The sequence below is a fragment of the Corvus brachyrhynchos genome, unplaced genomic scaffold (genome assembly GCF_000691975.1).
Source record: "Corvus brachyrhynchos isolate BGI_N302 unplaced genomic scaffold, ASM69197v1 scaffold856, whole genome shotgun sequence".
NCBI classification, from domain to species: Eukaryota; Metazoa; Chordata; class Aves; order Passeriformes; family Corvidae; genus Corvus; species Corvus brachyrhynchos.
This window is the reverse complement of record NW_008238673.1, coordinates 106,016-120,006: the sequence shown is the minus strand read 5'-3', so window position 1 is coordinate 120,006 and position 13,991 is coordinate 106,016. Positions and strand designations below refer to the sequence as shown.

The following is a 13,991-nucleotide window of genomic DNA, read 5'->3' as shown; positions in this document are numbered from 1 at the left end:
TGGAGATTTCTTAGGGAGCTGCTGGTAGAGCACATCAGTAGTGGTGCTTTAGAGCTGGGCATTAGCAGCTCCCTCGGACACAAACTCATCATGAAGTTCCTGTTATTATGTACATGCCTGGCAAAAGCAGGACTCAGTACTCAATGAAGTGCTATGAATCACTACTTATAAAAAATGACAGCAGTGACCAGCTTGCTGTCCAGACTGGTAGCAAGGCACATAGCCTGCAGAAACCACTGTTTTCTGCACGTATTTCAGCACATGTAAAGCTACTTTGTACAAACACACCACTACTCTACAATTAGAGAAAACACAGTCACAATTGCTTGCTGAGGATGAACTCTGCGTCCTTCATCAGCTAAGTTCTCTCAATGATCTAAGTGTTAGAGTCTCATAGAGCTCCTGTTGCCACAGGGAAATTATCATGTAATGGATGCCCAGGCAAGCTGCTTACTCTGAAACACAAATGAGCAGGAACACACCCTGGTAGGCTCGACTGTTGTCTGCCAGAGATTTTGGTTAGACCACTCCATCATTCTTTTTGCCAGGATTTAACTACTTAGGCAACTGAAGTGATTGCTCCAGCTCTTTTGAACAACTTTTCAGTGTTTTGTTTGGGGGACCTCTTTGGGCTTTCTCACACATCCTCCCTTTTTTTTTTTTTTTTTTAAACCTACATTGTTTGTAAAACAATTATGCAGCTTCCAACAAGTGATTCCCACTGAAGTCAGCAGGATCTGTCTGCTCTTATGCAGAGGGTCATAGTAAGTACCCAGTCACTAACAGTGCTGAAAGCCTTTGCGCTCTATACTCTAAGTGCATGAGGGGCTAAGCAGGGGGCTCATGCAAAATTAATAACACATCAGGAAGTGGATGAGGGAGAGGAAAGCCACTTAATAATTGATCCACAGTTTGTTTTCTGTGAATTCTGAAACAACTTTATGGGTGTTTGTTTTGGTTTGCCTTTGTGTTTGTTTTGGTTTGCCTTTGTGTTTGTTTTTTCCAAGGTAGAAAGTTTTTGAACTAAAATTCTACTAACAAAACTGAGTGAAACAATGACAAGAGCAGCGCTTTGATAACAATAACTGCAGAGAAGTATCTTCCCAGAAAGAAAGATGGAAATGGAATAAAAAACAAAGCAAGTCTTTTTTCAGACAAAATATGACTACCCTCTCACTTTTATAAGCTTACATTCTTAAACACCTTCTGCTTTATGAACAAATGTGTGTATTCCATTCCCGCTTATTCTGTGACAAATTACAAGTTTCTCTTCTCACCGTCATTTATACAGAAGTCCAATCATATCCCACAATGCAAAGTCCATCTTTCCATCTTAAGTCCTTCAAACTCGTCAAGCTAGGAGTCTAATACTGCTCACTTGAACAATTTTGTTAACACACAATTTTGATATACCAGAATTGTTCTAGCTTGCTCCATAAATATAATATGCAGTGATTTTAAGGACATGTTACAATGGCAGATAGGAACAAGGTAGCCTTTTAGCATAAATGAAAATCTGACCTTAGTACCCTAAGAAGATTTAAGTAGAAATACTCACCAGAGTTCTGATGCATCTCCAAAGATATAGGAGTCCCACCAACTCTCACCATAAAGTACTTAGGACTTCACAGTATGTTTCTAACTCATACAGCAGCAATAATCACCAGCATATTTAAATTTCAGCCCTGTACTCCAGCCTCAAGTAACACCACTGAGATCCTGGACTTCAACAGCAACAGGCCTTCCACATGGTGCAAACAGGAGACTCAGCACATCCCTCAAATCTCTATGACCATGCCAGTCCCTAAAATAGCCTCATCCATTCTACCTCACTTGATTCTACGCAGCTCAGTCCTGCAGCAATTTTTTATGAATTGTTATGAAATGTGACATTCTTCACATCAGAGCAAGAGCTGTATGCACAGCTTTGATATTCACCAGACTTACAGTTTGACACAGTAACTAAAGAAGTATTATCTCCCACGGTGTTATTTGGAAGGTCTTGCACCAACGTGAGGCTTGCTGTTTCAAAAGGAGATGCTTGCACATTACACTGAAAGGCGTACACGTGCTTATGGAACAAAGCTGTTTGTCAAATAGGAACAAGAACCTTATAAAATAGTACAAAAACCAGCCAGTGTTGGGTTTTTACTTCTCCTTCCCACTTTCCTGTGGACATGTGGCTGAACTCCAGTAATAGAGTTCGCAAACTGCCTCTCTTGCGGCATGACAGTGACCGTGTAGAGGCTCCGGTGAGCTTTCTACTCCAGGTGACAAGTGTAAGAACAGACACAGAAAGGACTTCCTTGGAGAATAGAACAGAGAGAACAGCCTCTGCAAGCTGGAGTAGAGCACAAACTGAAAGGTGGGCAAAACCAACAAGAATAGGGTATTTACAAGAGGCAAGGTAATTTCTCTAGGCAGTAGTGAGCTGCTGTTGACATGAAAACCACAAGTAAGTGGAGTACTTCATCACTGCCATTTAACAGGCATGGTACATTTAAAACAATATATGAAACACCAGATGATAGAGAGTTCACTAGAAATCCTACACACACACCTATTTCTGGGATGGGGAAGTTGAAGACAAAAGCTACTGTAGCCCACAGCTGTCCTTTTGCCTCTCAGATGTCAGCCCCACTGCAGGACAGCTGATAGGATCATGAATCTATGGGGCAGAGAAGAGTATTCAAATAAAAATGGCCAGATGGGAGTCACAATTCATTCATCTACTACAGTGGCACAAATCCTTGAGTGTCAGTCTCATCAGGATTGGGATTGGTTTTCTTTAATATGCAAAGTTATTAGCTGCATTCTTGCAGGAGCTACTTCCTCTCCCACAGGCATGAGGAGTGGCTTAGGAAAAATGTAGGAAAGCAGAGGCCAACAAGGACATAAACCATGTAAAAATGCAATTGGCTTACATTCTTGAGTCAAATACATACTTATTTGCATGCAAAAGTTCCTGCAGAATAAATATTGATTCAAATAACACCACAAACCTTTAGACTATCCAGGCAGTGGTTTTGCCTATTCTCAAAACAAAGAATACAAAAAGAAAGCAATGTTTTCAAACCACACCCAGCCCCACACATCTGAAGTGGGAACACTACTTGTGACCATGCCAGAGCTCCCAGCAGGAACACAGCATCAGAATACAGTCAGAGGAAGCAAAGTCCTTCTCTGCATGCAACAGCAGTTAGATGTGTTTCCAGTCCCTTCAAGTCCTGCTTTTAGGTACATAAGTTAATAAACTTCTGCTCTAGCAAATCAGAATTTTTTTTTAATTACTGCATTATTTTGTGGATATATTATATATATATATATATATATGTATGCATTGTGTTATATATATATATATATATATATATATATATATATATAAATGTATCTCCAGCGTTGAACGCATACTAACCATTTGCATGTAACAAGCCCCCAGAAAGGATACCACTTGGGAATGGATAATCACGACAAACTCTCTTCAGAAAGGTCACTTGCCACCCCATCTAGCAGGCCACACCAATGAAGGATTAGCGTTTTTACAGGGAGTGGCACAGTGTTTGGAATAACATTTATGGGAAGGAAAAACCAGAGAGATAAATGATGGAGCTGTCCACTTAAGCTCAAATTTAGTTCACATTACAATAACCTTGGAAGATAATCACTGTTTATTGTTACTCCAACATCACTGAGCAAGCAGGAGTAAACAGATAACCACCATAACTTTTACAAAAACAGCGAAGATCAAAGTGCACCAGAGGGGTAGCACTTACATCTGCATAAAAGTCCTCACTGGAGTGAGCTAAATATTGACCCAGCATCGTGTCTTACACCTCTGTGTACACCATAGTCCAAAACCAATTCACTTGCAGCTGATCACTTTAAGTCGATCTATGCAGGGAAAGGAGAAGCTGGTTCTACCATCTTCCCACACTTCATTCTTGGAGCCAAACAGCAAATCAATAGAAATTGACCCAGGTGAGAGAGTTCTCAGCCAAATCTGGTAACTGACTGCTGTCAGTCCACTGAAGCTGCATTAACACATTTGGCTCTGCAGCTTTTTGCCAGCCTCAGCTGTTTGCAGCCTCCTGCTCTCATTCTGACACCAGAATTTGCAAGGCCGCACACCAAAACCAATCCTGAAAAGCTCCCACAACCAAAGTGGGAAGTGGCCCTGCAATAGAAACAGGTCCTCCTAGGCATACGGAGATGAAAAAAAATTGAGTTAGGCAGCAGTTCACATCCCCCCTTAATGGCCATAGAGAGAAAAAGAAACAAGAGAATAGTTGTCAAGCAATACTGAATAAAAACTGGACCTTAGTTATTTTTTAACTGCAATCATACATATTTTTTATATATATTTTATAGTCTTCACAAGCCAGTTGGATGAATTTTCATCTAGAAATTAATTGGATAACTCCTTGGAAAAGAGGAATTCTAATTTTACAAGTCTTACCTCTTCTTTTTAAATTATTTTAATTATATATTTAACTATTCTTTAATTACATATTTAATCATTGTTGGACTGACTGAATTCACACATACTCCTGTAGACATATACCCACATGAACTGGCAGTCAGGAAGACAATTTCTACAAAACTATCTTTTACCCACATGGAACAGGGAATCTTTCTCGTTTTATATTTAAATGGCAAAAATTAAAATTAAAGAATCTGAAACCCTTGCTCTGTGCATAGTAGAACCCCCCAGTATACTCCCAGCTGAGAGGTGCCCACGGTACTTGGCAACCCTTCTCATTATCTGATTTCTGTTTTGAAACGTCACCATTTCCAAATTCTGCGCTCCAGTCTGAAACACTCCAATCACATGGCATTGCAGAGACTCTTCCACAAGGTGACATAGTTAATTGAAGCACAGCACAAAGCAACAAAACCTTTGCCATACATTATCTATGAACCTTTTCCTCAATGTCTCTGCTCCTATATATAAACCATTTACAGCACATAGAGGGAACTTTCTTCAAACTTTTTAAATCACAGGATTTTTAAATCACAGCCCATTGGCAAACAGAATGTAGCAGAAGGGATGCAGTTCAATGAGAGGCAAGCACACAGAACCCAGCCTCACAAGGGTAAGTATATGCCCTACACATGGGTACGTAAAGCAAAGGTATCCAACAGGGAGAACCTGTAGTGCAGGCTCGGACAAAATGACAGGCACGAGGTGGGTCTGCTTGGGATGACATCCCACACACAGAGCTGCTGCACCTTTGCTTGGGGCACCAGAGCTCAGTTGAGAGAGCCTGCCCTCTTGACACAGAGAAAATTGTGACACAAAATAATGTTCCATGTCATGGAAGATTTGCCCCTAAATCAATATAAATTAAGTTGGACTCTCATCACACATAATCCACTAACACTAGGAAACACTCCATAGGCCAAGTTACTGCAAGCATCCTTGCAGTATCATTTATTTCATACTCAGTACCCTCTAACAGTAGCTTCCTAGAGCAATGACAGCAGACATACTCAGGTTTTAACTGATCAACACCATGCTGATGAAGTGAACAAAACAGAAGTCTCTATGAACCCAAAATATTGCACGTATCTAAAGACGTCTAGTCTTCTTTTAATGCCTTCTCTGAATTCAATACGACAAAGAAGGACCAAACACTTTTAGAAATAATGTTACTTGCTTACTGAGGAGAAAGAGAACCTATTTAAGCAAAAGCTCCTATCATTCTTTGGTTGTTTTTCCCCTGTAAGAAGTTTTGCTGTTGGGAAAACCAGGAGGCAGCAAATACAGAATAGGTACAAAGTGTTTTCATAGTATTTATTCGCTTTGCTGCAAAAGGAAAAAAGCTCTTCTGTCACCACACATCAGGAATGTTGCTTGAAATGATTTTCAGTATGATTTGATGTAACAGAGTCTTCACTAGGAGCAGAGGCATTTTCAAGGCCTGGAAGAGGCATATTGATTTTTCCCAGTTCTGTGGGAAATTGACAGTTCATTCACAAGATCCTCTGTGTGTGATGAAATACTTATTCTAAATGCTGTCCAGAGGAAAGTGACTGGAAAGCTGAAACATTAGCTGAAGAATCTGATGTGGAGACTGATGTGCATTAAAATAAATACTGCAACAGCCTCATTTAGTTTATAATGCTAAAGGAGTAGGATCTGACTATTTTTAGCATCTCTGCAAGTCAGGCCATCTGGAGGTTATATGAGATCACACTGAGTCAGAGTTTGATACCAAATCAAGCACCCCTGACTGCAAGCCTCAGTGTGTTAGTGACATTTTTAAATGCCAGCATACGGAGAAGGCTGAACTGCTCTAGATCTCTGTGGATGTTACAGAAGCAGCTACACTGAGCACTATGCCAACAGTGACATCCACCCACACCAACCCTTACACCTGTACAAAATACTGCTGAAATCAGGGAAAATCTCTATCCACAGAGAACCGCATGGGAGAGACTGGGAGGGCCGCTGGCTCGAAATATTTTGGGTGCATGTACAGGAGAAGAGGTAAGTCAGGCCTTGCTCTGGGGAGGTGATGCCCTGCTCTGCACACACACATCCCCCTCTGGGCCTGTATCCCAGCCACACAGTGGTAACCAGTCCCTGCCACACCAGAGGCAATGCTCCACATCCCATCCCTGGAGCCCCAGTCTAGCCCCAGAGGGGCCAGATGACCCTAAGTCCAACCTGGGGGAAGGGCTCAGGAAAGCCAAGGGTACTGAACTGAAGCATGAGGCAAGCACAGGTCTTGACTCTACCTCCTCTTGGAATTTCTATCAGCTGAACACTGCTGGAACCAGGAGTGGTAGCTATACTTGTTCTTTTCTGTATCTTTCCTGTCTTTCTCTCTTCCTCTTTCTTCTTCTAACTCCCTCTTCTCAGAGTTTTGAGTAACTCAAAATCAGACAGGCTTGGAGTTTGCTTACTTGAACGGGCTATGTTAATGCTCTGTGAAGTGTTTTATGTTGAGTGAATGCTGCTCTAAACTTTTGCCAAAGTTATCTGATTTTCTGAAGTTGCCAGCGAAGTTTTTTGTTGTTTTGACCTCTTGAGAACATCTTGTCAGCATTTCTCCTGTGCATCTAACTCAAGAGCACGTGAGAAACTGTAAACCCTTTCAGGAGTCTCATTAAGTGAGTGTTTTTTGGGGCCTTGCATCACGAAATAAGCTATTTTGTGGCAGCAGCAGCAGCACGATCACAAAAAATGGGATGTTTTGCAAATTCACATGATAGTACAATGAAAAAGAAAGGTTATTCTTTACTGATTTAAGGCCTAATGTATTGCTGGATTTTGCACTGTAAAACTGTTATGAAATGCAATTCAGTATATTCATCAGAAATTGGACAAGCTTTTTTTGTGTTAATTCTTTACCTCATTGTAACAATATTTGCTAATTTTTAATGAGAAACAGACAAACTGTACACGAGTACAAAGTCACCATGAAATTCTAGCTAATGTAAAAGTCAGAAATGAAGAAGTTTAAAATACTACCATACTGGAAGGCACTTTCATGGCTAATGCTGACAGTGACTTCTGGGTCATCTCTAACAGAGCTGGGTTACTTCATGAGCTGTTCAGCTCCTTGCTCTCCTGTCTACATCAATAAAACAATTACAGTCCTGTTGACAGGCTACTAGCCATGCATTTGAGAAGCGTGCTGCAAATTTTGGGCAAAACAAGGCTCTCCTGAAGCACTGTAGTTTAAGACCAGAATTTCCTAGCTGGTAGAATTAGGTCAAGTGATTATTTTGGGTCAAAAATATTTTCTCTCACCTCCGGTTTTAACTGAAAGCAAAACATTGTATTCTAAATGCCCATAGCAAATCTTCACAGGTTACTGCTTTTGGTTAATGGAGTATGAACTGTTGAAGTATCTAGCCTGAGCACTTAACAACACATCAGCTTCTGGCTCCAAATTTATAACTTGTAGCACCCCTGGTGCCAAAAACAGCTTATCATGCTTTTTCAACATAGACTTCAAAACGTCTATTCGTAGAACTGGGACTCAAAAGAAAAGGAAGTGATGTTTCACTAACTGTAAGTTCAAGTTTCTCATCCTCTACCAATCATTAACTTGCATCTTACAGAGTTGGAGGAATAAAGAATAAATTAAAGTTCACTAAGAAGTACATCAGGATTATGATAATTCTATAGAATTAGGTCTTAGAGAGCATTCTTAAATAACAGACTACATACATACTTTCAATCCTGTCCACTGGAGAGGATAGAGAAGTCCCTTACATTTTTCTTCTTACTACTCTCCACACAAAAAAAACCTCTGAACCCCTCTTCTCCCCCTCCAAAAAAAAAGCCTTTCCCTTCCACATCTTCCATCTGAAAATTACCCTAAATCAACTGCACCTTGTATGTAATTTTTTTGTTTGTTTACAAGAACATGTTTTCTGGGTTCTCATCTGGAAAAACAAAGTCCTACTTCCCCAGAACAGCTCATGCCTTCCCTACATGCCTGTTACATCATCCACTACAGTTGAATATGTACATCCGAATACATACACCAAAAAGTTCACAGTGCAAAGACTGCCTTATTAGAATTAAGGTAGCACAACCACCTTCAAATTCAATGTTGCAGAACATGGATTTGTTGCCTTTATTATGGAAATATTATCAACATGCAACAAGGGCAATGGGATTAGGACCAATGATAATTTCTTTTTGCACACACAAATACCGTAAGATGTTTCACTCGCAGAAGTATTCTGTTGGGGCTGCCTGTGCTCTGGGTGCCATTCACATGGATCAGCTTTTCTCTGACTGGGACACTGAAGATTCAAAATTGACTCTTCATACTTTGAGACAGATGTGTCACCAGAAAAAACATACTGTGACAATTCAATCAAGGTGGAAGACTGGTAAATATATTTAGCAAATTCATCTTTAACACAGAAGGAAAGTATATAAGCTGCATATGATAGTTCCAATAATATTCTCTTGAAGCACACTGACATCAAACAAGAGAAGTCACAATTAATCACGTGTTTTCTCTAGTTCTAGTTCCCTTATGCTTCTTCAATCTTTTAGAAAATAGAAACATCAAATAACTTAAAACAGTAATACAGTTATGAACACCCAATTTTGACAAAACAAATATTTATGAGAAAGGAAATAGTTTCTCCCATGTTCCTCACCTATTTCTTTTTATATTACCAATGATACACCCTACCACAACGTTATGAGGGAATACAAGGCAAGGAAAATTTTTATTCTAAGTATGACCTCTACAAATCTGAAGTAAGTCCCCCGGAGCCAGCAGTTACTAAATTTTTATATGCATTTGAAAGACTGAGGCTACATCTGCTGAAAGAGACACTGAGGAATTCAAGAATCCCGACCTCACAATAATGCACCTATTTCACCAATATATACGCCCCCAACCTTTCACTGTTACAAAACAGTGGAGTACTTGCCCAAAACAAGCATTATTCTCTTTCTGACAAGACCACAGGTGGAATGCTTAGCTATGCTTCATCTGTGCTATGAAGAAATGTAAAATGAAAAAATAAAAGCCATTTGATCGTAAAGGGGGAGAGGAGGGAAATGAACGGAATGCTTCCACTTCTACTGCAAGGACATCCTCCCAGTGCAAAGATCAAATGCTACAGAACGCATTCCAAAATTGCATGGAACAAGCCTCACATTGATTTGTTTGGGGTTTTTTTTAACCACTGTGGCAAGGGAAAAATTACATAATCAAAACTTCCTTGTGGATATCTGAAAACCAGCTGACATCAGAGAATTATCTTCTCCCCCTTTGAAAAATAAACTATCAACAATGTACAAAATTTAATAAGCAATCTACTGGTTGTCCTTTAAAGGTCAGTGCACTTGTCCAACACTTTTCCTGTAACACACTTACATAACCTTATTTTCTTCCCGCTACCTCTCTGTAATTCAGAAGACTATCTAGATTCCCATACAGTTGCCATCAAATACAGCAGATGCCAAGCAAATTAAAACACGAGTTATGACTCGTAGTATGCTGATGTATCATAATTGCAGCATAGCTCATAACTTAGAATGAATCACCAGATAAAGTTTCTGAGGCGTCAGTGCTTTTTATACATCTTTCCAATTAGACCAGGGTCAGTAGAATCAAGTGTGGATTGAAATATAGATCTTAACAATGGTATACATCCACCGTTTCCATAAATATAAAAAAGCATAGAGAACAATTAAAAACACTTCTTGAAACTAAAAGTCAGCCTAAAACTGTCTTTCTAAAGTAAGGGGGAAATAGTTCTTGCCCTTTGTGAAGCAGGCCAGCCTACTTTAACCTTTAGCACCATGCCTTTGACATCGTTCTACATGGAAGCCAAAGGGGGAAGGAGGTGTTGTTTGCTTGCTTGCTTTGAGTACAGAAAAGCGTTCTCTGTTACCTCATATTACAGCTTTATGCTTTACCGAGACAAGACCAGAACGGCTCATGAAAAAGCAGTGCCTACCGCAGCAGCTGCCAGCCGAGACAGGCAGCACACGGAGCGTGTGGTGCTTTAGCACCGGCAGAATGGCAGTGGAGCTAAAGCACAGGTGTGTGCACAACCAGCAGGACAGCAGCTGAGCAGTGTAAAGGGAAACACGACACTGAGTTCCAGCCTTAGATTTAGATGCATTTGTGCCTATTAGCTCTCTGTTCCAGAATATTATTTTGGAGACTGCCCAATCAGATTTCCTTTTCCATGACAGAATAGTCTCATAAAATAAGCTTTCCTGAACAAACATTTCCAGAGTATTTATCAACTTTAACACTGAATTTCCAAAAGAAATTAAGCCTGCAAATACATCTAGAACATTAATTATGCATAGATTCAGCAGATAATATTGTCTTCTACAACAGTACGAAACACATATTTAGGCACAAATACGTTACCTGGAGTGGTGCAAGCCTGAGAACTATCTCCTAAAAAAGAATACTGTCACCTTTAGTCACAACTAAAGTCACACAGCATTGGAGTGCAACTTTCCCATATTAATTGTCCTAATAATTCTCTTGTGGTTTTTAAGGCATAAAATACCTGACCAGCACAAAACAAAAAAGACAAAAAGGTCTGGTAATTTATTTTGCCCCTATTCTGTGGCATTTAAAGTCTCAGATTCTTTGTAATAACTTGAGTTTAAGTAGCAAGTACAATCATTCCCCACATAATTTCAGCAGATCTGTAATATTCCTCTATTCAAAGCACTGACAATTTTCTTGTCAAAATCATTGCTCTTCCAACTCAGTTCTCTTTATTTTTAGTCCACTGTTTTATGATGCAGAATAGAGAGTATATTCTTTGTTTACATTTACATTTTAAAAGGTTGTGTTAAAACCACTACATAATAACACTCAGATAGAAGGTCTAACAAGGTGTGCTATATATCTCCCTGTTTGCAAGATCCTGGAAAGTGTCATGGGGTTAATATGATCACCTCTTTGTCATTTCGATCTATTTACAATGACTACATTAGTGGCTATTTTTGATTACCGCTTTCTGTAAACAATCAATTGAATTTTCATTTTCATTTTCATTTCATTTTCATCAATTTTCATTTACAGCTTTTCTGGCCCAGTTACTGAAGGGTCTGCTATTACTTCAGTATAAACAACATTAACATGTATTCAACAAGAGTATCTGCCTAGGTTTTCACTCCAAATCAGGAGAGACATGGTAATAAATGCTGGCTCTCTCATAAAGAGATTACAATATTCTAAAGAAATTACTAAACTCTCAAAGTGCTTGGTCTTTGTGAATTTCAAGAAGTTTAGCCAGGAACACAAATGAGACAATTAGCATTTTGCAAAAGAGGAAATCTGCAAGCAAGGGCCACACATCGAGCAAGTGGCAGAGTGGGTGATACACAATTGTATTTTTTCAGGCTTTCAGATTAGCATTCCAGCAGTATAAAGCCTTTAGCCCATTCAGTTACAACAGAGGCACACCTGCCATCATGCAGAAGCTATGCTGCATCAGCCTCAGGAACACAGAAATAAGAAAAAGACTAGTTACAGAAAACCTAAAACATAACCACTTCCCCACTTGCACCATCCACACATTCACCTGCAGAGAATAAAATGAAGGAAATTACAGAACATAGAGCTTCTGACAGACCAACAGTGTGTGAAAGGCCAAGTTAACATGGCTATGTAGATTCCACCATAACTTCCCTCTCTCAGTCCAAGGACACAGCACGCAAGTGTTCCTCACACTACTTGCTCCCTGCTGAAAAGTATCTGTGTTCACAGCAACATATGCCCAGCAGAATCAAAACAAAAAAACAGACAAGGGAAAAGAACCATGGCAAACTCAACAACCAAAAACTGAGCCAAGAGTACAATCACAACAGCTCTATAGGGTCAGAATAATACAAAGCTTGCTACCGTTCATCTGCAGGGGTCGGTCTGGGGCCAAGTAAACACTGACATAAAGCCACAGTCAGCTTCACTCTCGCAGCATATCTTCTTGTTTAAGGCAAGGTATTACAGTATAAATGGACTTAATCAAAACCGCCATCCTTTCAAAACATCTTCTTCAGGTATCTTAATTTTCCAGGAACATAGACCTGAGGTTAGCTATGGATACCTGCTATCCACGTAACCACTGTCCTCTGTTCTCCCCAAGGGGACAATCAGAAGCTCAGCACTGCTCAGAAGGTTTCTCTCCTCTATTCCTCCCTACCTTCATCCATAACTTTCAAGTTGATGTTGGGGCTTTTTTCCCCAATTCTCCTTTCTAGTCCAAACAAGCTGCTATATGGGATATGTATTCAACTTGCTTCCAAAGCCCCTCAAAAACACACCCACACCATCTGGGTTCAATCCAGAGCTCGATGATCCTGGTGGGTCCTTCCAACTCAGAATGTTCTGTGAATCTGTGAAGCTGGGTTTATGCGTGTTTCTCACTGCTGTGCAGAATACCTCATGGAAAGAGGGGAACTGTACATGTAAGAGCCTTCACCTGACTTTAACATTCCATGCAGTGAGAAGACCTCATCACTCACATGTGTGTGAGAAGGCTCACCCCCTCCCCTCCCCCTCTGTGGTTATGAAATTTGGTATGAACATCCGAAAACAGCTGCTTCTCTTTCAAATCCAACACATCGAGAAGATGCTAGAAGTACTGTTACAGGCAGGTTACATTTCACTGTACAGTTCTGCCTACTCTACAGCCGGTGGGGAATGGTGCAACAAGATACTGTGCAGGCAGATCAAGCAGCACAGCCAGGAATCCCAACAAATGCCCAAACAGGCCTCCTACGGGCTTGCACTTTAGGGATGGGTGGAAATACCGTTTCCTCCCTCCTCCATCCTATTATTGCTACTACTACTATGTGTTAATAGCTAATCATAATAAACCATACACAACTTCATCACTGTGAAATCATTAAACAGCACTGTGCAGAGAACCTGAGCTGTGATTCTTTCTATTATTTGCATCTAACAGGGATGGCAGCGTGAAAACATGCAGATCAATTCGTTCTCCAGGCCTGGGTGCCTGGTTGCTCCCTTCCTCTCCCACCACAAAGCAGAGGTCGTGGAAGGAAGAAGGGAACAGGAAAAAAGAAAAAGACGGGGAGAGGGGAAGAAGGCACTAAACCCGCTTTACAACAAAAGCAATTAGGAGAGCCGGAAGGGAAGAGGAACCGGCACCCCCGGGAGGTGGAGGAATGCAGCACCACAACTTGCCCGGGCAAGGGCTGACCGGAGGCAGCGGCACCCCGGCCTCGCACCCGCACCTCATCCAAAATCCCCCCGCCGCCTCACGCCGGGCTGTCACACGTCCCTGTCGCTCCTGGCCGTGTTCAGCCCGGGAGCGGCGACGGCCGGGGAGGTGGAGGAGGAGGAAGCAGAGGAAGACGCAAAAACGGCCCCACTTACCCAGAAAATGACATTGAAGCCGAAGATGAAATATTTGATGCAACAACTGACTTCAGGCCCCTTGTAGTGCTTTCCGGACATCCTCTGCGCTCATGAAGACGCTTTGCTCGCAGCCAGGGTGAGAACCAAAAG

The 13,991-nt window shown here is 40.9% G+C and overlaps 1 protein-coding gene and 1 long non-coding RNA gene across 3 annotated transcripts in view; one reads left to right on the top strand and one right to left on the bottom strand.

Annotated features, from left to right (window-relative positions):
* Positions 1–13,991, bottom strand: part of TSPAN5 (tetraspanin 5) — an 85,153-nt gene extending 71,162 nt beyond the window's left edge. Inside the window, exon 1 of one of the 2 annotated variants that reach the window (XM_008636690.2) lies at positions 13,860–13,991. In XM_008636690.2, the coding sequence (XP_008634912.1) occupies positions 13,860–13,940 (81 nt within the window). In that variant the 5' untranslated portion in view covers positions 13,941–13,991. The remainder of the gene's footprint in view (positions 1–13,859) is intronic. The other variant, XM_017738089.1, reaches the window with a different exon arrangement.
* LOC108447591 overlaps positions 13,890–13,991 on the top strand; it is a 7,119-nt gene continuing 7,017 nt past the window's right edge. Inside the window, exon 1 of the long non-coding RNA XR_001863248.1 lies at positions 13,890–13,977. This is a non-coding gene — a long non-coding RNA (uncharacterized LOC108447591). The remainder of the gene's footprint in view (positions 13,978–13,991) is intronic.